The 22,381-nt window shown below is 43.3% G+C and overlaps 1 protein-coding gene across 1 annotated transcript; it reads right to left on the reverse strand.

Annotated features, from left to right (window-relative positions):
- Nucleotides 1–2,041: 2,041 nt before the first annotated feature.
- Nucleotides 2,042–4,246, reverse strand: LOC121757655 (phosphate transporter PHO1 homolog 9-like). Its single transcript, XM_042153168.1, has 7 exons — nt 4,211–4,246; nt 4,016–4,145; nt 3,831–3,950; nt 2,618–2,775; nt 2,426–2,530; nt 2,292–2,336; nt 2,042–2,221 (listed from the first exon to the last, which is right to left on the reverse strand). The coding sequence occupies exons 1-7, from the start codon at nt 4,244–4,246 to the stop codon at nt 2,042–2,044; spliced, it is 774 nt and encodes a 257-aa protein (XP_042009102.1).
- Between the last annotated feature and the right edge of the window lie 18,135 nt (nt 4,247–22,381).

Genomic DNA, 22,381 nt, shown 5'->3' on the forward strand with positions numbered 1-22,381 from the left:
ACAGCACTGCGACATCATTTTGTAAAGATCATTAAAATTTCACACGACTTCCGTTGGGGCTAAAATTTTACCATACTGCAGTAGACTCATCAAATAACTTCCAGTTTAAAAAATCACGTCAAAATAACCTTTTTAGGTCGGTCGAATTGAAAGTGTAACCTACAGGTCGGGAAAACATTTTCGGGCAGAACTGCGCAGTTAACTTCAAAATTCACCAAAAATTCATATTTCTTCCAAATAGGTTGAAATTCATACACAACACAGAAGACACCATGGAGTTTACTCAGAAAAAGAATCGGACAAAAAGGAGTTCATTTGGTTGGTTAAAAACTCGTCGGAACCTACTGTCCAAACTCACAGTTTTTCATGTTTCAAAATTTTAATTAGCGTTCTATCCCCATTCATTCAAACACAACCTTTTCATGCTTCTAACACACACATATGCTTAAAAGAGCCTTCACACTCATGGTTGCATATAATCACACATCATTCACCAATGATTTATTTAGACTTCACGAAATTGCATTCAAAATGCATACACACATAGAAACACAAGTTTCCCCATCGATTAAACCCTTAGATTTGAAATCCCTACACTCACTAGATGCATGAGGGAAACAAAAGAAAAGTTGGGATGGAGAGGATGAAGAATAGAGGTTTGATTGTACCTTCTTTGATTAAAACGATCGGTAGAACAAATATAAATCCCGATTCTTCAACAACTCTTGGCAAAAATGGAAGAGTGGAGTAGAAGAACAAGTGGAGAGGATTGGAGAGGGGAGATGGGCGTGTGGAGGGAGAGAGATACGTGAGTTTTGGGGGCTAGGTTTAGGTTTTGGGTTTAGTCTTCCCTTCTTATTTATAGGATTAGAATAGGCTCTCAAATAATTAGGAAGATTTGGAGAATTAATTGCATGAATATTTGAAAGAGATTAGGGGAGATTTGGGGGAGGGAATTAACGTGAATTTGGGGAGGAGTAAGGTGAGATTTTCGAAAATCATGGCTAATTAATTAGCCTATGATTTTATTTGGTATTTCACGGAGTAGAATAAAATAATACGGAGCAGAAAAATTAATAACAAATCCTCCCGCAATATGGAAATAGGCGTGTGATTTTAGCCCCTCCCACAAGGAAAATTTTCCAAATCTCTAATGGAATAAAGTAGGCAAGATTGGCTAGAATATTTATTATTTATTCATGGAAATAAATAAGTAAGGAATCATTTATATAATAATTAATTCCTCCTCTCCCAAAAATTAGGAGATTTCGAAAATCTTCATGGACAAGTCATAGGGGTCGAAGTTTCCATGGAGGAAATAAAGAATAATTGGCTTTGGATTTAATTTGGATAATTATCCCAAGCAATTAATTAAATCCAGGAAAAATAGAATTCCTCTCCATCAATTCATAGTGGTCGAAAATTCTAAATAAAAAGGCAAGATGAAAATTGATGATTCTATTTAAATCTCACTCCCCGAAATAAAATATAATTTATGGCAATATATTTCATTCCGCATCAATTAATTAAGGCCATGTCATCAATCAACGAATTTGACTCGGTCAAATCAAAATTAGGTCACCAACGCAAATACATAGCAATTCGTCATTTAATTGCGGCAATCAAAGTAATTAATGCAAACGTCTTAGGGTTCAAAAAGTGGGGCGTTACAACTTCTCCAAATCAAACTTTGCAGTTGCCATCGCAATCGCCTTCCCACAGACGGCGCCAATTTGTGATCACGGTAGATCGAGTATTGAAGAACTACGAGTAAGCGATAAACGAGAACGAAGAACACACCGGAGTTTAAGTGGTTCGACCGTAAATTGACCTACATCCACGGAGGAGACGATCTACTATATTCACTTAAAAACATCCACGAAGTGAAGCTTGTGTGTGAGCCGAGCCAGCTCCTCGGTAGATGGCTCGCCTCACACACAAGCTTCACTTCTCATCCCAACCGTTTTAACTAACTCCACATAGTTAATTGCATGCAGGTCCCTGAGCTTTTATAGCTTGTTCAATTAGCTCACACCATGCACTAACACTCCTCATACAAACGACAAAGGCACTGAAGAAGACGCCACCATGATGGGATGATTGCAACAACAATGTACAAAGCCTTGTATAATTTCTGGTTAAGAAACGCATTTGATCTCGTGGTGAAATCTCCCATCGTGTAGTAGAAGAGATAGAAAAGCAAGCTTCTGATTGCTTGAACCTTATCACATGAATATTAATTTAGATTAATGTGTTATTCAATTGTGGTATTGTGTAAAGTAGATTCAAACCTGGCTTGTTAGCTGATCTTCCAAGAAGAAATCAGTAAAAGTTCCCTAAAAACCATTTAAAAACAGAGAAATGAGAAGGGAGAAAAGAAATTGAAGTTTGATTGAAAGATTGTACTGTTTTGGAATGTAAGGACCTTTTGTAGTGGAGCAGAAGCACAGTGCCACGCATGGCGGAGGAAGAAGAACCGGCTCGAATGATAAAGAATATTGAAAGGGCAGAAGGTGACAAGAAGTACCAGCTGCAAATAATGCACCGTTTATAAGCCAAAATCTTGTTAATCAAGAAGATTGATGAGTGGAATTTTTATTTTTTTCAAGAATCTTACAAGGACTAATGTTAATGGAACTAGTTCTGTAACTGTACTATACTTCATTGTTCTGAGATCCATCTCCATGTCAAGGTTTGAAAGCACAGCTGCCAACGAGAGCACGGATAGTGCAGAAGCAAGAAGGAGCACTTTTCTAAAGCTTAGATCTGTTTCTTCTGTGAATCCAATAATAGAAGGGTAGTAAGTGTTGCCCACGGTTCGAAAACCGGCGGTTCCGGTTTGGTCGAAGTCGGAACCGGACCGTGAGGCTATTTCTCGGTTCCGGTTCCGGTTCCGGTTCGGAACCGCCGGTTTTCCGGCGGTTTACACAGTTCCGGTTCGAAAATCGGCGGTTTCGCGGTTCGATTTTTTTTTTAATTTGAAATTTGGACTTATACAATAAATTGGAACAAGGCAATGGATAATTTAAATTGAAATAAGACGAATAAGATGAAAATGATATCAATTTTATTGAATTTGAGTTGTAACGGACAACGATACAATACATATACAAGTAGCACTTGAGTAATTAAATGGAAGCACAATAGCACAAATAATAAATTGGAGACAAAGAGAGAGAATTGAGAGATTGAAGAGAGAAACTCTTATTAACACAAGAGTGGGGTGAATGTAAATGAGGATAGAGGGGGTATTTATCGATAAAAATGAGGGGAAAATGGAAGAATTTGAATTTGAAATCCGAAAAAAAATTGAATTTGTCGGAAAACCGGCGGTTTTGGCGGCAAAACCGCCGGTTCGGCCAACAAACCGTATGCCAAAAGCTGCGGCATGTCGCCTCGAGTCCCGCGCCGTCACCGAAAGCCACCTAACCAGCGGTTAACCGCGGGTTTTCACGGTTAACCGGCTGTTAACCGCCGGAACCGGCCGGTTTTAACGCATGAAAAGTTTTCCCTCGGCCTCCTCCCTGACGCCTTGGTTTCCGCGCCCGAACCGGCGGTTCGGTGATAGTTCCGGTTCGAAAAATCTTGAAGACCGCGGTTCGAATTGCGACGGTTCCGGTTTGAGGAAATCGCCACGGTTCCGGTTCGCCGGTTAACCGCCGGAACCGGAACCGGTGGGCATCTCTAGTACTAGTTCACACGAAATCGCCTCCAAAGATAGGCATTCGACCCGTACATGAGTAAGTGTAGGACGATGAATCCAAACCAGTTGTATCAATGATGATCAAGAAATGGTGGTGGCTGCGGAGTGTTTGTTTTTGTAGGCATACTGTAGAGTGGAAATATGCTCTCCATGTACTCATCTCGTCCCGTGTGATTGAGAAGATCCCGAGCATGCATTGAGACAATAACGGCTATCACTAGTGCTACCGAGCAGCCTGTAAATAGACCTGCAAGTGAAGATACATCGTTTCCAACAACAATTTCAAGTGGTTGCATTATCATACAAACTTACCAAGGAGGAATGTTATTCTGTGCTTCTCCCTTTTTTCTCCTAGCCTCAACGATTTCTTCCCTTTTCCACGATTTCCTTGTGCAAACCACTCGATGAATGCGGCCTCTAGTCTTTCCATGAGCTCGTACACCTTAGACCAAGAAGAGGATCGAAACAATTTTCAATGAAAAAGCTTGTAAACCTAAAAATACATACCTCGTTAGAGTTGGCACGAAATGAATTATCAAGCATCTGTAAGTAAACATTTGAAGCACTCCTGAAGCAATCTGAAACATAATATGTAACGCTCCACTTTCGGAACCCTAATTTGCGAAGCATAAAATTTTTGCATTTAATGCTTTTAATGTCGTGAAGTATGTGAATTAAATGATGAGTGAATTAATTGCATGTTTTCTGTGTGACCTAATTGCGTTTTGGAATTTAGATTTGATTTGATTAGTCAAATCCGTTGAGCATATGATGTGGCTGTTGAATAATCAAAGATGTGGAACATATGATGTGGCCATTGAAAGGTCAAAGTGTTGAGAATATGTGGTGGAAGTGAAAATGGTTGAAATTGTGACGTGGCTGTGTGAATAATCTATGCGGGGTGAAATATATTGTGGCGAATTATTTCTTAAGGGATGAGTGAGATTAAATATGAGCATCAGTATTCATTTGGTATTTTCGACCCCTGTTATTATTGGAGAAGAAATCCTATTTTTCCTTGGATTTAATTAATTGCTTGAGATATTTATCCAAATTAAATCCAAAGTCCGATTATTCCTTATTCTCTCCATGAGAAAAACAACACATATGCCTTACACCATGGAGATTTCGAAATTCTCCTATTTATGGGAGGAGGAAATTATTCATTATATATTTTGATCCCTTATTTATTCCCTTCCATGAATAAATATAAACATACTAGCAAATCTTATCATATCTAAGGAGATCTTGACATATCCTATTTAAATTAGAATTTGAATTTAATTCCTTGTGGGAGAATATATATAAAAATCGCCTACTCACTATTTATTGGGAGGATTTATTATTTTCTGCTCCGTAGCATTTTATTCTACTCCGTGAAATACCAAATTAAATCATAGGCTAATTAAATAGTCTAGAATTCGAAAATCCTCTTATTTCTCTCCAGATTTCACGCCAATTCCCCATATCTTCTCAAATCTCTAATTATTTAATTGTGGGATTATATTCTTAATCTCTATAAATACATGAGAAAACCCTAACCCTAACCCCACTAACGACATGCCTACTCCCTCTCCCTCACGCCACTCTCCTCTTCCCACTCTCTCCCAATTTTTCTTCTATTTTTCTCCATAAATTCTTCATTTTTTGAGAAGAATTTAAGTTGAAGCTTCAAGAATTGTTGAAGAATCAAGATTATACTTTGTTTCTACCGATTGCTTTTGATCAAGAAAGGTATAATTGAATTTCTTTTCCTCATCCTCTCCATTGAAACCTTGATTTTGATTCCATCATGCATATAATAAGTGTAGAGATCGTAGATCTAATATTTAATCGGGTGGGATTGATGGTTGCATGAAAAAAGGATATGTATATGCATTTAGGTTGTTTATGAATGAACTTGTGGATGATTTGTGGTGAATGCTATGTGAATATATGAGAACATGATGGTGAGATCTTTTTGAAGCATGATTATGTGTTGTAAGTATGAATATATGTTGGGATGAATATTTGATAAACCCTAATTCAAAATTTGGAAGCATGACAACTGTGGTGTTCGGATAGTAGATTCTGACGTGTGTTTGACTGACCAAACGATCTTATTTTGGTGCGATATTTTAACTGAGTACACTTCAAGGTGCCTTCTGTGTGAATATCAGCCTTTTTGGTCGAAAGATGAAGTTTTAATGAATTTTTGAAGTCGACTGCGCAGTACTGTCAGAATTTGTATTCTCGACCAGTGAGTTTCGTTTTTTATTTGACCGACCTAAGGATGTGATTTTTTTGTGAAATTTTAACTGGATGATCTTTGATATATCTACTGTATTGTGGTAAAATTTCAGCCCCAACGGAGGTCGGAAGGATTTTTAACGAGTTTTACAAAAATGACTGCGCTCTTCTGCCACATTTAAGTCATGCAAAAACAATCTATGTTGTTAAGCTTTGAATGATATATGTCACGACCGTCCTTTAGGGTTAATAAATGCGGGCAATCGTGATTAAAGAACTTAAAGAACAGACATAGAAAACTAGGGTTTCAATAAAGGTTTGACCCATAATTAATAAAACGACCAAGGGTTTGACATTATTCAAAAGATACCAAGTTTTCGAACATTCAAATAGACAGCTTCAAAGTTTAATAAAAGACAAGTAAAGGAAGTGTCACAGCAGAAGCATCCAAGAGAAGAGTGAAGTCATGTGTGAAGACACAACGACACTCGGTGTTTCAAGACAACCATAGTTTTTATTGATATTTGCTCAACACCACCAACCGCTCGTCGCCGCTCAACCTGCACATATGGAAAACATATCCATGGCTGAGTACTATAAAAATAATACTCAGTGGCTCATGCCGAAAACATTTTTTTAGTAAAAAAACTATAATTTATCATGCCATACGTAAGTAACCATCGGGGTTTAGCTTTAGAAAGGCCTGGGGCACTCAAAATCATTTCCCATAGTAAAAGTCGACTGATCAGTCATTTTCCCATAGACGTTAGCCATATCTGTCAATACATGACAAAGAATACGGCTGCAAACCAGGTCACTAGACCGGCCAGCCCGTACGCTAGCACACGATCTACCATAGGTGTACACTAATCCAAGTAGGGTTTGCGGCCCTACGAGGACCCGAATTCGATTTAATTACTAGTGGCAAAAGCCACATCAAATAGGCACGTTAAAACAAAATACGGCATGATAAACATAGTAATTTCCACCGATAAGGTATTTAGGACATTGTCCTTAGTTAAAAGAAAGCCCACCTCGACCGTTTAGACCTTAAGTACTTCTTTCCCATTGTTATCACGCTTCGTGCACGAGTTATCACCTTTAGATAATATGTATTACCAATCAGTCAAAAACATTGACTCATAATTATGCATGTCCCCAACAAATCCAAATAGGTTGCAATTCACACACGACACCGAAGACACATTGAGGGTTACTCAGAAAAAAGAATCGTATAAAAATAAGTTCGTTTGTTCAGTCAAACATGTGTCGGAACCTACTATCCGAACACTACAGATTTCATGCTTCAAAATTCGAATTAGGGTTTTATCCTCATTCATCCAAACACAACCTTTTTATGCTTCCAGCACACAACCATGCTTAAAAAGGTTCTCACAATCATGTTCTCATATAGTCACACATCATTCACCCATGATTCATTTAGACTTCACACAAATTCATTCAAAACGCATATTCGCAATTTGTTCTCATTCGGACACGAATTCCCACCGATTAAATTCCTAGATTTGAAATCCCTACAATCACTATATGCATGAGAGAGTCAAAACAATGTTTGAATGGAGAGGATGAAGAAAAAGTTCGATTGTACCTTTCTTGATTGAAACGATCGGTAGAACAAATATAAATCTTGATTCTTCAACAACTCTTGGCAAGGATGAAAAGATCTTGAGTGGAGTAGAAGAACAAGTGGGAGAGGTGTGGGGAGGAGAAAAGTGGTGTGTGGAATGAGGAGGGAGGCGTGTAGATTTGTGGGGGCTAGGGTTTGGGGTTTATTTTATCTCTTATTTATAGAGTTAGAATAAAATCTTCAAATAATTACATGAAGATATGGAGGAGATTTGGTGGGGAAAGAATTGACGTGATTCTTGGGGAGGAATAAGGGAAAAATTTCGAAATCATGGGCTATTTAATTACCCTATGGTTTAATTTTATATTTCACGGAGTATAATAAAATAATACGGAGCAGGAAATTAATAATAATCCTCCCAAAAGAATAGGAAGTAGGCGTATATTATGTTCCTTCCACAAGGAATAAATTTCAAATCTTTAATTTGAATGAGGTAAGACAAGATTTGCTAGGATATTCCAATCTATTAATGGGAGGAAATAAATAGGAGGTCAATTAATATAAAGGAATAATTTCCTTCTCCCATAAGTAGGAGATTTTCGAAATCTCCATGGTATAAGGCATAGGTGTCGATTTTTTTCATGGAGAGAATAAGGAATAATCGGGCTTTAGATTTAATTTGGATAATTATCCCAATCAAATAATTAAATCTACGAAAATAGAATTTCTCTCCAATAATTAATAGTGGTCGAAAATTCCAAATAAAAATGGGCAAGATAATTATTGATGATCCTATTTAATCTCACTCACCCTTAGGAAAATAATTCACCGCAATATATTTCACCCCGCATCAATTATTCAAATAGCCATGTCATAAATTCAACCATTTTCACTTCCACCACATGTTCTCAACACTTTGACTTTTCAATAGCCTCGTCATATGTTCCACATCTTTGAGTATTCAACAGCCATGTCATATGCTCAACGGATTTGACTAATCAAATCAAATCTTAATTCCAAAACGCAATTAGGTCATACGGAAAACATGCAATTAATTCACTCGTCAATAAATCCACATACTTCACGGCATTAAAATATTTAATGCAAAATTTTAGGGTTCGAAAATTAGGGTTCAAAAAGTGGGGCGTTACAATATACATGATGCATATGTGTTAAGAAACTCATTCTATGATGTAGTGATGTGTTGTGCGTTAATGTATGCTATGGTGTGTTTCCTTATGTTGATAAAACGAATTGATGGGAAAAGGGAAACGTTGGGGACGTGCATGGTTTTGAATCGATAATTGGGACTGATTTGTGATACACATAAATTTTAAAGGTGATAACTCGCGCTATCAGCGTGTTAGCAAGGGAAGAAAGTGCTTGAGATCTAAGCCGTCGAGGTGGGCTTTCTTTTAAATAAGGACCATGTCCTAAATATCTTATCGATGGGAATGCAACTATATTTATCATGCGGTATTTTAATTTTAACGTGCCTATCTGATGTGACTTTTGCCACTATTATTTAAATCGAATTTGGGTCCTCCTAGGGCCGCAAACCTTACTTGGATTAGTGTACACCTATGGTAGACTGTGTGCTAGCGTACGGGCTGGCCGGTCTAGTGACTTGGTTTGTGGCCACATTCCATGTCATGTATTGGCAGATATGGCTAACGTCTATGGGAACATGACTAATCAGTCGACTTTTGCAATGGGAAATGATTTTGAGTGCCTCGGGCATTTCTAAAGATAAAACCATGATGGTTACTTATGTATGGCATGATAAATAATACTTTTATTAAAAATGTTTTCGGTATGAGTCCACTGAGTATTATTATAGTACTCAGCCCTGCATGTGTTTTCCTTATGTGCAGGTTGAGCGGCGACGAGCGGTTGGCGGTGTTGAGCAAATTAATTAAAATTATGAGACTGTCTTGAAACTCCGAGTGTCGTCGTGTCTTCACACATGACTTCACTTTTCCCTTGGATGCTTCCGCTAAAACATGATTACTCTTATCTTTGGGTTGATACTGAAACTATTGGATTCTTGTTAGGGATATTGAGACATGTTACGTTTTGGATTATTTTGAGCCTTGCCATTTTGACCTAAAATATGATAGTTATTCTTCATTGGGTTCATTGCTAAAGCGTGACCTTCTTTTCTTATACTTAATTATTCATTTATTTCCTTGGTCAAACCCCTTTTTATAAAACCCTAGCCCTTTTCTTGGATTGCATTTAAGTCCTGTTACGTCACGATCGCCGCATTTATTATACCCTAGAAGGGCGGTCGTGACATAATAAGCCGACATCTTTGAGAGCATACGATGCAAAGAATGATAAACATTAAGAAACACTTATCTCGTGTGGATATACCTTGTCGTACTTGTTCATTATTTTCGAGAAGGCAAGAATATTCGACGAACTGCATACATTTAGCATTTAGCTCAGCACAATTGAACTACTCCAATCACAGCAAGAAAAAAACAAGTAGTAGTTTCTTACCAGAAGCTTCTCAAATGTCGAACCTGTTTGTAAATTTTGATGTAGTCCTGTCTCAATTCCACTTCTTGACTTATGTCCAAATGCACTCCCAACTTAATATGAAAAAACAGCACACAAACTTTAAGAACAAAACTGATTTAATTTTGAGTGAACTACAAAACTAGTACCTAAAAAATGGGGTCAAACAACCAAATTCCAAAGATGAATGATGGGGTACGTACTAAACAAGCCCAATAGCAGTGACGGCCCATCAGCCCAAAGCCCAAGGAAGAGTATCAGTTCGGCATTACCAAAGAGTTCGGCCCCAGCCTACAGCTCGGTAAAAGCCGACCAATCAAGCTCTACTCTCAGATCGGCAAAAGCTGCTCGGCAATAGTTCAGCAGTTCGGTCTCAGTATTCGACCGAACTGGGAGATAGTGGACTCATGCAGAACCCCCACGACCTCCACTGCACGATCTATTTAGTGGTGTCAACTCATGCAGGATCTCATGCAGGATAGCGGACCAAACAAAGAGATAGTGGACCCATGCAGGATCTCATGACCTCCACGACATCCACGACCTAGTTAGTGGTGATGTAAGCCACGATCTTAGTTCAATGTATAAATAGAACTTAGATCAGATAGAAGAAAAAAGCTCTCTAGACATCAAATAACATATAGCAAGTCTGTATTTGTAAGCTGTAAACCAGATCAAGCAATACAATCTTGCCCTCCTTTCTTCCCCTGGACGTAGATTTACCTCAGTAAATCGAACCACGTAATTCCTTGTGTCGTGATCTATATATTTTTTACCCGCATTTATTACTATCAAAAATTCGCCAAATCATCACTGGCGCCGTCTGTGGGAAACAGAGAACCAAATCTGTGATAAAAGCGAGTTTTTGATCCTCTTCCACCAAAAAAATGCATACCAGATCACATAATACCCGTGCTACCGTTCGTGATAACCATGAGGAAGCTAGTCCAGCCCGCAGGTCTGAAAAACAGTCTCGGGAGAAATCTACTTCCAGTTCTCACGGAGAAGGAACAAGCCACTCAAAGACCTATCGCACCGAGTCTTCCCAGCAGCCCGATTTGAACGAGGCTGTCAAGTTGTTTTTGGCCGAGAAGCAGGAAGAGTTCTTAATTTCCTGCAAAAGGGCCAAAAGCCGGAGACGAAAACGGTGGATTCTCCCTCCTCATCCAGACATGAAAGTCACTACCGCAGTAGTGCCGTGTCTTCCAGGAAGAAGAATCCTCAACCCCGACATGTTCCTGTTCCTCCTCGGTACCGGAATCACAGGAGAACTCCATCTCCTCCATACCGAAGAGATGTCGGGTTCGCCATGTACGGAGCATTGAAGACTCCGTTCTCGGACGATATCACCCGAACTCCCTTGCCACAGAACTACCGAACTCCGTCAATGACTTATGACGGGTTAGTGAATCCTCATGACTTCCTGGGACGCTATCAGTATAACATGGCGAACCAGGGTCTCAATGAGGTCCATATGTGCAAGCTGTTTCCCGAGCTGCTTATCGGGAACGCAAGAAGGTGGTTCGATAGCCTCCCCCAAGGCAGCATTAGATCTTACCGAGATCTAATGGATGCTTTCCACAGGAGGTTCTTTCAGAAAGCGGAAGCCCGAATCACTTCGGCTCAGCTGCTTTCTATACGTCAAGGTCGCGACGAAAAGATCAGCGACTTTATGACGAGATTCCACAAGGAATGCCTACAAGTAGATGATCTCAATGATCTACTTGTCATTTCGGCATTCCAAAATGGAATCCTGCCCGGAGCTCTCTACAGAAAGCTCGTGGAATGCAGTCCGCAAACAGCTCAAGAGATGTGGGACATTGCGGACCAGTTCTCCCGTGCCGATGAGGCAGACCGTCGCAAACGGTCTTTAGACAGCTCATCCCGAGGAGACAGGAGGAAGCCCGATCATAGCGATCAGGGACATCCTCGCCGAACTCCTTTTGGCGATCAGGGACATCCTCGCCGAACTCCTTTTGAAAGGATTCAAAGGACTCCGGTGCAAGACCGATTGGGGCCACGTCTCAATCCTGAGAAGCCGCCCGCTCAGTTCGTACCATTGAACAAGTCGAGAGCGGAAATTTTCGAACTGCATTCCGATATGTTCGAAAAACCAAAGCGGATGACGAAATCGGCCGCGCGTCGACCTCAGGATCAATATTGCTCCTTCCATCAAGACCACGGTCACGATACCGAGGAGTGCCGACATTTGGCTGCAGGTATTGATGCTCTTGTGAAAGCAGGGACGTTAAAAAAATACCAAAGCAAGCAGCCGAAAAAGAACAAAAAGCAGAGAGGTGCGAACTGCGCTCCTCAGGATCCGAAAAAGCAACAGGACCCCGAAGACGATGACGAGCTGCAATATGATGGAGTAATCCTGACTATTGATGCTCTCCCTGCCGGGAAGACTAAATCGTCCCTGAAGTCAGAGCGCAGAGGCTTCAATCGAGAGGAGCCAACGCATAAAAGGCTGAAGCAGGACGAAGTGATTACATTTTCAGATGCAGATCCCGTCCCGGCCATCTCTCCTCATCAAGACGCTATTGTCATCCAAGCCGGAGTGGCAAACAAACTGATCCACAGAGTGTTTGTGGATACCGGAGCGTCAGTCAGCATTCTTTTTAAAGAATGTTTCGATAAACTAGAAGTGGATCCAGCTCGGCTCAGTCCGGCTCCACTTCCTCTGAAAAGTTTCGCCCAGGAGGACACCCGCCCTGAAGGTATTATCAGCCTTCCGATCACGGTGGGAAAAGCGCCTACAAGCTCCAGTACGATGATCGAGTTCTTTGTGGTAAAAGCTCGGTCCCCGTACAACATCATCTTGGGAAGAGACTGGCTCAACGCACTTCGGGCCGTTTGCTCTACTTATCACCTCACCATCAAGATTCCCACTAAAGGTGGGATAGCGGTCATCCGAGGTGATCAAAAAAGAGCAAAAGAGTGTCTGCAGATTGCGCTTAAAAGTGCCGAGCAATCAGATCGGCATCATCAAGCATAGCAATCACAGCAGCCGGAGTCAGAGGCAAGCGAAATGACCGAAGTCACACCAGAGTCGAACTCAATGACCGTTCAGTTATACGAAGATGATCCATCCAGAACGGTCAAGATCGGTTTCGCGGGAACGCCTCTACTCCGGGAAAAGACCATCTAGCTCCTCAAGGAGTACAAAGATGTCTTTGCATGGTCTCCGTTGGACATGACCGGAGTGCCCCCTGAGGTAATCACTCATCGGTTAAATATTGATCCTTCAGTCCGGCCTATAAAACAGAAGCAAAGACTCTTTGCGGCAGAAAGAAATCAAGTCATCCACGACGAAGTCCGCCAATTACTGAAAGCGGATGTATTATTCGAGGTGAAATATCCTTCTTGGGTGGCCAATCCTGTGATGATCAAGAAAAAAGAAGGAGGATGGCGGATGTGCATAGATTTTACCGATCTAAACAAGCACTGTCCTAAAGATTGCTATCCCCTTCCGAACATAGATAAAAAAGTAGAAGCTTTGATCGGCTTCGAAATTTTCTGTTTTCTTGATTTATACAAAGGCTACCACCAAGTTTTAATGGATGAGAATGATGCTTCAAAAACGGCTTTCATTACTGACTTCGGCATCTTTGCTTATAAAAAGATGCCATTCGGTTTAAAGAATGCCGGAGCCACATATCAAAGGATGGTAGATAAGCTTTTTCGGCATTTGATCGGAAAAGAGGTTGAAGTGTATGTTGACGACATAGTCGTCAAAAGCAGAAGCACTTCGGAGTACGAAGACAACCTCAAATCCACTCTCGACGTGCTCAAAAAAGCCAACCTCAAACTCAATCCCCAAAAATGTACCTTTTTGGTAGATTCGGGAAAGTTTCTGGGTTGTTGGGTTTCAAAGGACGGACTCAAGGCAAATCCCTCAAAAGTTCAAGTTGTTCAGAACATGGCGATGCCGAAGTCCATACATGATGTGCAAAGGCTAACTGGATGTCTAGCCGCACTGAATAGATTCCTTTCCCAAGCAGCCGAAAAGCAACTGCCGTTCTTCAAAGTGTTGAAAAAGGCACCAAAGTTTGAGTGGGGAGCCGAGCAGAAAAAGGCTTTTGACGAGCTCAAAAGTTATTTAGCCAAGCTTCCAATTCTCTCTGCTCCAACAGATGCCGAAGTGATATTCTTATACTTAGCGGCATCAGATCAAACCATTAGCGCGGTGCTTGTACGAGAAGAAGGCCTAAAGCAGCTTCCCATCTACTTTACAAGCCGAGCATTAAGAGGTCCAGAAACAAGGTATCAACCTCTGGAAAAAATTGCTCTGGCGTTAGTAAATGCAGCAAGGAGACTGCGGCCATACTTCTATGCTCACAAGGTATGCGTCTTAACCGATCTGCCACTTCGGCAAGTTTTGACCAAGCCAGAAGCATCAGGCAGAATCGCCAAATGGGCCATAGAGTTGGGAGAACACTCAATCGAATACCTACCTCGGAAAGCCATCAAGGGACAAGCCTTGGCAGATTTTCTTACAGAGGCAAAGTTCGATCATGTAATCCCTGTCATTGCCGAACAGAAAAATTCTGCCAATACCGAACTAGCACAGCCCCTGGAATCCGAAGTAGAGCCGCCGGATTGCTGGAGCGGATTCGTAGATGGAGCTTCGAATAAAACGGGAAGTGGAGCTGGTATTCTACTTATCGCTCCCGACGGACACGAGGTAACTTATTCACTTCGGTTCTTGTTCCCAACCACTAATAACGAAGCCGAATACGAAGCTCTCCTTGCCGGACTCCAGCTAGCGCAAAGTCTATTTATCAAGTCTCTCAAAATCCATTGTGATTCACAAGTCATAGTGAATCACCTGTTGGGTACAAGTGAAGCCCGTGATGAGAGGATGAGGAAATACTTGGACAAAGCGCAAAGCATTAGCCGAAGTTTCTCTTATTTTCGGATAATCCGCATTCCCAGAGCGGAAAACAGCCGAGCAGATACTTTAAGTAAGTTAGCCTCATATCCAAGCTCAAAGGTGGAGGAATTGATGCACCGAAGCATTGATGAAGCTGAGGTACATTCCGTAGCCAGCTCGCCGAACTGGATGACACCGATCTTACAGTATCTAGATCAAGGACAACTGCCCGAGGATAAGAGAGAAGCTCGGAAAATCACATGCCGAGCACTTCGGTACGAACTTCATGGAGGAGTCCTATACAGAAAGTCCTACCTTCAGCCGTTATTGCGATGTGTAGGGCCAGAAGAGACGGACTACATCCTTAGAGAAGTTCATGAAGGATCTTGCGGTAGCCACATCGGAGCTAGAGCTTTAGCTAAAAAAGTTCTGAGATGGGGGTATTATTGGCCAACTTTGGTACAAGAAGCAGTGCAGCTCGTCAAGACATGCACGAAGTGCCAAATCCATGCAAATATCCCAAGGATGCCGCAGACCGATCTATATGCTATGCAAAGCCCTTGGCCTTTTATGCAATGGGGCATAGACATAGTAGGACCACTACCACAAGCTCCTCGACAAATGAATTTCCTTATCGTTGCCGTGGATTACTTTACAAAGTGGGTAGAGGCTGAACCATTAGCTACGATAACGAGCTCGAAGGCATTGGATTTCGTCTGGAAGAACATAGTGTGCCGATTTGGCATACCCCACATCCTCATTTCGGATAATGGGACTCAGTTCACCGACAAGACATTCAAGAATTGGTGCCAAGAGCTGAATATTCAACAGCGGTTCACTTCGGTCTCCCACCCACAAGCAAACGGACAAACGGAGGTAACAAACCGTATCTTGGTGAAAGGGTTAAAAGCTCGGTTAGAACAAGCCAAAGGACAATGGGTAGAAAATCTCCCTCAAGTCCTATGGTCCTACCGAACTACACCCAAAATCTCCAACGGTGAAACTCCGTACAGTCTGGTGTACGGCACTGAAGCCGTGATTCCGGTTGAGATCGGCGTACCCAGTCCCCGAACTCTTAATTTCTCCTCAGAAATGAATGATGACGGACTGAGAGCCGAACTAGATCTGGCCGAAGAAAGAAGAGAATTGGCCTGCATAAAAGCAGCCAAGTACAAGGAGCAAGTAGCCCGGTATTATAACCAAAGGGTGAAAAAGCTGCAATTTCAAGTGGGAGATCTCGTCTTGAGAAACAACGAAGTAAGCCGAGCAGAAAAGCTGGGCAAACTCGAACCCACATGGGAAGGTCCATATCGGGTGTCAGAAGTCCTCGGCAAAGGGTCTTACAAATTGACTCACGTGTCAGGAGAACAAGTACCCCGAACATGGCACATTTCCAACCTCAAGAAGTTCCATTTGTAAGAGACAGTCCGGTCAGTCAGTCTTGTGTCTAGTTCGGTCCTAGAGGTATGTGCTTTCTTTGTTTTTTACTTGTTCTTTGTGCTTGTTTTATAAAAGTTTAAAATCTTGTTCGTCCTTTTTATTTGTCTATGTGCGTTTTGTCTGTCTATATGCGTGTCGTCTCTTACAAATGTTACTGAGGTATCTTGTTCTTCGAAGGCTGATCCCCTTTTTAGAACATATATAAGCCAACGATTGTGAGTCCAAGCTTCTAAGGAGGATACAAGACCACAATTCAGCTTAAGAAACAAGCAGTTCGTCTGAAACGAACTGCAACAAAGGGAAAGTCCGATCCACGCGATAAAACTCGCCGAATTAGGACAAGGGAAAGTCCGATCCCCAAATTAGGATAAGGGAAAGTCCGATCCGAGCGATAAAACTCGCCAAATTAGGACACAAGCTTAGTCCGGTCAAAGAAATTTACTTCATAAGACCAAAGACGAGTCCGGTCAAAGAAGTTTACTTCATAAGACCAAAGACGAGTCCGGTCAAAGAAGTTTATTTCATAAGACCGAGGACCAAGTCCGGTCAAAGAAGTTTACTTCATAAGACCAAAGACGAGTCCGGTCAAAGAAGTTTATTTCATAAGACCGAGGACCAAGTCCGGTCAAAGAAGTTTACTTCATAAGACCAAAGACGAGTCCGGTCAAAGAAGCTTACTTCATAAGACCGAGGACGAGTCCGGTCAAAGAAGTTTACTTCATAAGACCGAGGACGAGCACGATGAAATTTTTTCGCTGAGCTGTAAATACGCAGTGATAGAAGCGAAATGAAGATTTCATTTATTAAAACTTGTTCGGCATATAATTCTGCTGCCCTACGAGAAGGCGTTACGCCATTACAAAGGACTATTCTACTGTCCATGGTTGCTAAAGTTGAGCCATCTATTCACAAAATCCTCGTGAAGCCGAGTTCGGCCATTCCGGGTAGCTGAAGAATAAGCAGGTCGACGAGATGCTCTAATCGACCTACCGCCTCTTCCCTGAGCCCGGGAAGCTCTAGCACCTCGGCGGCGAAGAGTCTCTTCACGAATCATTTGCCGATCTTGCTCACTCATAGTCACCGCTCCTCTGCGAACTTCAGTCCGTCCTCGTCTTGACGTCTCCGGTTGTTCCTGAGTTCGTTGCTGACTTGGAGTAGGGTTTTGAGCAAGTGAATCAGAGGTTTGAGCTGGAGTGCGACCATCTGTTGGCGGGAAATGCCTAAGGAATCTCTCGATTGAGGGACGCCGGGAAAGAATGATGTCGTACCGAGAAGCCCAGCGCCGCAATGATTTCACGACTTGTTGGCAAGCCGAGCTCTCCAGCGCATTGTTCCTCCGGAGTACATGATATTCCTCCCACAGTTCGTCAACTCGTTCCTGAACTTCAGAGATGGTCATTCCCCCGCGCCTGCAGATGAAATCCTCATACGCAGTCCTCTCAGCGACGGCAGTATTCAGCTCGGCCTCCAGATCTTTCTTTTCGGACTCTAAGTCCTTATTGTCGGCCTCCAGCTTCACTAAACAAGCCAAGAGTTCGTCATTCTTCATCTGGTCAGCTATGGCTTTTTTCTCAGCTTCGTCTAAAGCGGAAGAGTACAGCCGCTTCCAGCGAAGTACCTCCAGCTCCTTAAGAGTTAAGAATACAAAGCAGCTATGTCAGTTCGGTATTTCAGTTTACTGAGCAGGTAGTAAACCACAACAGGAGAAAAAGAGAGTACGAAAAGCTATACGAAGACACAAGTGTAGAAAGAAGAATTTTTTCATTCATAAGAAAAAAATTTTTTACACAAGGAGGGCTTCAAGGCCATTTTACAACAAGGAAGAAACTAAACTAAGAGAAGGGAGACGAAATCATACTCCGCCAGCTTCGTCTCCGGCTCCTCGGTGAGGTTCAGCTTCCTTCTCCTTGTCTGCCTCAGCTTCAGCCTCGGCCTCCCTGCTCCCCCCAGCCTTCTCGGTGCCCCCATCACCGATCTGCAGCACCTCTTGCTCGGCCTGCCCGTCTCCGGTCTGCTGATCAAGCTGCTCGGTCTCACCCTCTCCGTGGAAAATTGGAGCGGGTGAAACTGGCCCTAAGGAGGCAAAGATAGCCTCCATATTCTCGTCCCGGTCAGCTCGGCAACTACGAACTCGGTCAGCAGAAAGCAGGACCGAGGACGAAGCAAGCTCCTCAAGGAGCGGCAGACTCTGGAGACGAGCTGCTATCTCTCGGCCGTACAGCGGCAGGACGACTTCGGGCCCCTGCTCGGCATTATCGGTCATCAGTTTCAGCAGATCACCGACAAAGGCCGAAAATTGATTGCTCAGAAAGAGTTTCTCCGCGAAAGCACGGAGAACCTCCCCTTGGGCAACCACGGAGGCAGCATCCCTCCGTTTCGTCTGCTCTCGCTGGATGATGAGCTGGTTTTTGGCAAACTGGGCTTCATCCTGGGCCGAGATCCTAGCAGCTCTGGCCTTCTCAAAGTCTGCCTTAGCCTGTTCGGCCTGGTGACGAGCAGCCGCCAACTTCCTCTGCATCTCAGCGTAGTCGCTGGACGCTTTAGAGAGTTCGACTGCGACGAGCTTGCTGAGCATGCTATTCCTCTAAAAATGGAAAAAGGAAAGAGTCAACAGAGGGGCCACCAAAAAAACATAGGAAAGAAGCAAAGCCAAAGAATCAAGAAGAGAAGTTATCTCGGCAAAGTCCGTTGGCCATGCAAAAGGCTCACAGACATGCTCCGAAGGGGGCGCCAAGACGATGTCTCTCTCCGGCGCTCTTGGGGGCTTCTGGGTCTTCCCCTTCCCCTTTGCCGAAGTGGACTCCGGCTTTTTTGGATCCGAAGAAGAGGTCTTCTGCCTCTTCGGATTCTTCTCGGCATCAGGCGCCGAGCTGGTAGCCTTCTGTTTCTCCGGCTCCTTAAGCTCAGAGGATTTGCGGCTAATCTTATTTAGCAAGTTCACTGCCAAAAAGCAAGAAAGCAAGGTTAGTTTTCGCCACAAAAGCAGTAAGGCACAAAAAAGAAGTCCTCACCCTCAGTCTCTTCGTCCGAAGACGAGGAGTCGAACACGAAGTCGCCCTTGACGAGCTCAGACTCCAGGTACTGCTTCCTAATCATGGGAATCTTATTGAGCTCGCCCTCGAGCTCGTCCAACGGTTCTAACCGAGGATGAGGAATCACGGACTTCGGCCCTCTCCAGGGAAAGCCCGGAGCCGCTGTCCTATTATAAAAAAAGAAGCGATGTTGCCACTTTGGCCACTTGGTTTTGCAGAAGGCCCTAAAAGGCTGTAAAGGGATCAAGTAAAACCAAGATCCTTTTCTCTTAAACTGGAAAAAATTAAGGATTGCCCTCAGAGACAGATCCTTATCTAGCCTACGCAGTTCGGTAGCAAAGGCCGATAAGTGCCTCCAAGAGTTCGGAGTCACCTGACCTAAAGGGAGTTGAAAAAAATCAAGCAGCTCTACAAAGGCAGGGGGAAGAGGGAAACGAAGCCCGCATTCCAAGCCGGCTTCATAAACGGTGGCGTAACCCTCCGGCGGCGAGTCAGCCCTATGAAGGTCGTCGGGAATCGCAACCTTCCCCCCAGGAAAAAAATATTTTTCGTGTAGGGATATCACAGTATCCTTACTCAAGATGCTGTGAAAATACTCTACGGTCTTCTCCCCGGATTCTTTCCGGCTAGAAGACCCCTTACCCCCTTTCCTACCGCTACCTGACTCAGAAGAAGAAGAAGAAGACATGGTTCTTACTCTTTGAAAGTCTGAAGAAATTCTGAAGAAATTCTTGAAAGCGGAAGGAAATTTTTACGCAAAAGAGAGAGAATGCAGAAGAAGCAATAGCAAAAGTGTTCAAATGATGAAGAAAGGACGTATTTATCAGATTCGGAGAAGATTTCAAAATCATCGCACCGTTTCGAATCCCACCTTTTCAGGATTCAACGGCCGGATTTTACTGTCGCATTTAATGCAGTCACGCGCAAGGCACGTCCCCTGACGTCAGCCTCCCCCGTACCTTTATCCAGAATGCCGAAGTGACTCGCTTCGCCGAAGTGATTCACTTCGCTTTTCGGGGGGGTAGTGATGGGGTACGTACTAAACAAGCCCAATAGCAGTGACGGCCCATCAGCCCAAAGCCCAAGGAAGAGTATCAGTTCGGCATTACCAAAGAGTTCGGCCCCAGCCTACAGCTCGGTAAAAGCCGACCAATCAAGCTCTACTCTCAGATCGGCAAAAGCTGCTCGGCAATAGTTCAGCAGTTCGGTCTCAGTATTCGACCGAACTGGGAGATAGTGGACTCATGCAGAACCCCCACGACCTCCACTGCACGATCTATTTAGTGGTGTCAACTCATGCAGGATCTCATGCAGGATAGCGGACCAAACAAAGAGATAGTGGACCCATGCAGGATCTCATGACCTCCACGACATCCACGACCTAGTTAGTGGTGATGTAAGCCACGATCTTAGTTCAATGTATAAATAGAACTTAGATCAGATAGAAGAAAAAAGCTCTCTAGACATCAAATAACATATAGCAAGTCTGTATTTGTAAGCTGTAAACCAGATCAAGCAATACAATCTTGCCCTCCTTTCTTCCCGTGGACGTAGATTTACCTCAGTAAATCGAACCACGTAATTCCTTGTGTCGTGATCTATATATTTTTTACCCGCATTTATTACTATCAAAAATTCGCCAAATCATCACTGGCGCCGTCTGTGGGAAACAGAGAACCAAATCTGTGATAAAAGCGAGTTTTTGATCCTCTTCCACCAAAAAAATGCATACCAGATCACATAATACCCGTGCTACCGTTCGTGATAACCATGAGGAAGCTAGTCCAGCCCGCAGGTCTGAAAAACAGCCTCGGGAGAAATCTACTTCCAGTTCTCACGGAGAAGGAACAAGCCACTCAAAGACTTATCGCACCGAGTCTTCCCAGCAGCCCGATTTGAACGAGGCTGTCAAGTTGTTTTTGGCCGAGAAGCAGGAAGAGTTCTTAATTTTCCTGCAAAAGGGCCAAAAGCCGGAGACGAAAACGGTGGATTCTCCCTCCTCATCCAGACATGAAAGTCACTACCGCAGTAGTGCCGTGTCTTCCAGGAAGAAGAATCCTCAACCCCGACATGTTCCTGTTCCTCCTCGGTACCGGAATCACAGGAGAACTCCATCTCCTCCATACCGAAGAGATGTCGGGTTCGCCATGTACGGAGCATTGAAGACTCCGTTCTCGGACGATATCACCCGAACTCCCTTGCCACAGAACTACCGAACTCCGTCAATGACTTATGACGGGTTAGTGAATCCTCATGACTTCCTGGGACGCTATCAGTATAACATGGCGAACCAGGGTCTCAATGAGGTCCATATGTGCAAGCTGTTTCCCGAGCTGCTTATCGGGAACGCAAGAAGGTGGTTCGATAGCCTCCCCCAAGGCAGCATTAGATCTTACCGAGATCTAATGGATGCTTTCCACAGGAGGTTCTTTCAGAAAGCGGAAGCCCGAATCACTTCGGCTCAGCTGCTTTCTATACGTCAAGGTCGCGACGAAAAGATCAGCGACTTTATGACGAGATTCCACAAGGAATGCCTACAAGTAGATGATCTCAATGATCTACTTGTCATTTCGGCATTCCAAAATGGAATCCTGCCCGGAGCTCTCTACAGAAAGCTCGTGGAATGCAGTCCGCAAACAGCTCAAGAGATGTGGGACATTGCGGACCAGTTCTCCCGTGCCGATGAGGCAGACCGTCGCAAACGGTCTTTAGACAGCTCATCCCGAGGAGACAGGAGGAAGCCCGATCATAGCGATCAGGGACATCCTCGCCGAACTCCTTTTGGCGATCAGGGACATCCTCGCCGAACTCCTTTTGAAAGGATTCAAAGGACTCCGGTGCAAGACCGATTGGGGCCACGTCTCAATCCTGAGAAGCCGCCCGCTCAGTTCGTACCATTGAACAAGTCGAGAGCGGAAATTTTCGAACTGCATTCCGATATGTTCGAAAAACCAAAGCGGATGACGAAATCGGCCGCGCGTCGACCTCAG

This window comes from Salvia splendens, chromosome 12, assembly GCF_004379255.2.
Source record: "Salvia splendens isolate huo1 chromosome 12, SspV2, whole genome shotgun sequence".
Lineage (NCBI taxonomy): Eukaryota > Viridiplantae > Streptophyta > Magnoliopsida > Lamiales > Lamiaceae > Salvia > Salvia splendens.

Bases quoted from the DNA above. Each gene is read 5' to 3' on its own strand.
- LOC121757655 (XM_042153168.1), bottom strand. From the start codon at position 4,246: ATGCTTGATAATTCATTTCGTGCCAACTCTAACGAG. The intron at 4,146-4,210 runs GTATGTATTTTT...TCTTGGTCTAAG, and splicing joins TTCGTGCCAACTCTAACGAG to GTGTACGAGCTCATGGAAAG. The intron at 2,337-2,425 runs GTCCTTACATTC...AATGGTTTTTAG, and splicing joins CTTCTGCTCCACTACAAAAG to GGAACTTTTACTGATTTCTT.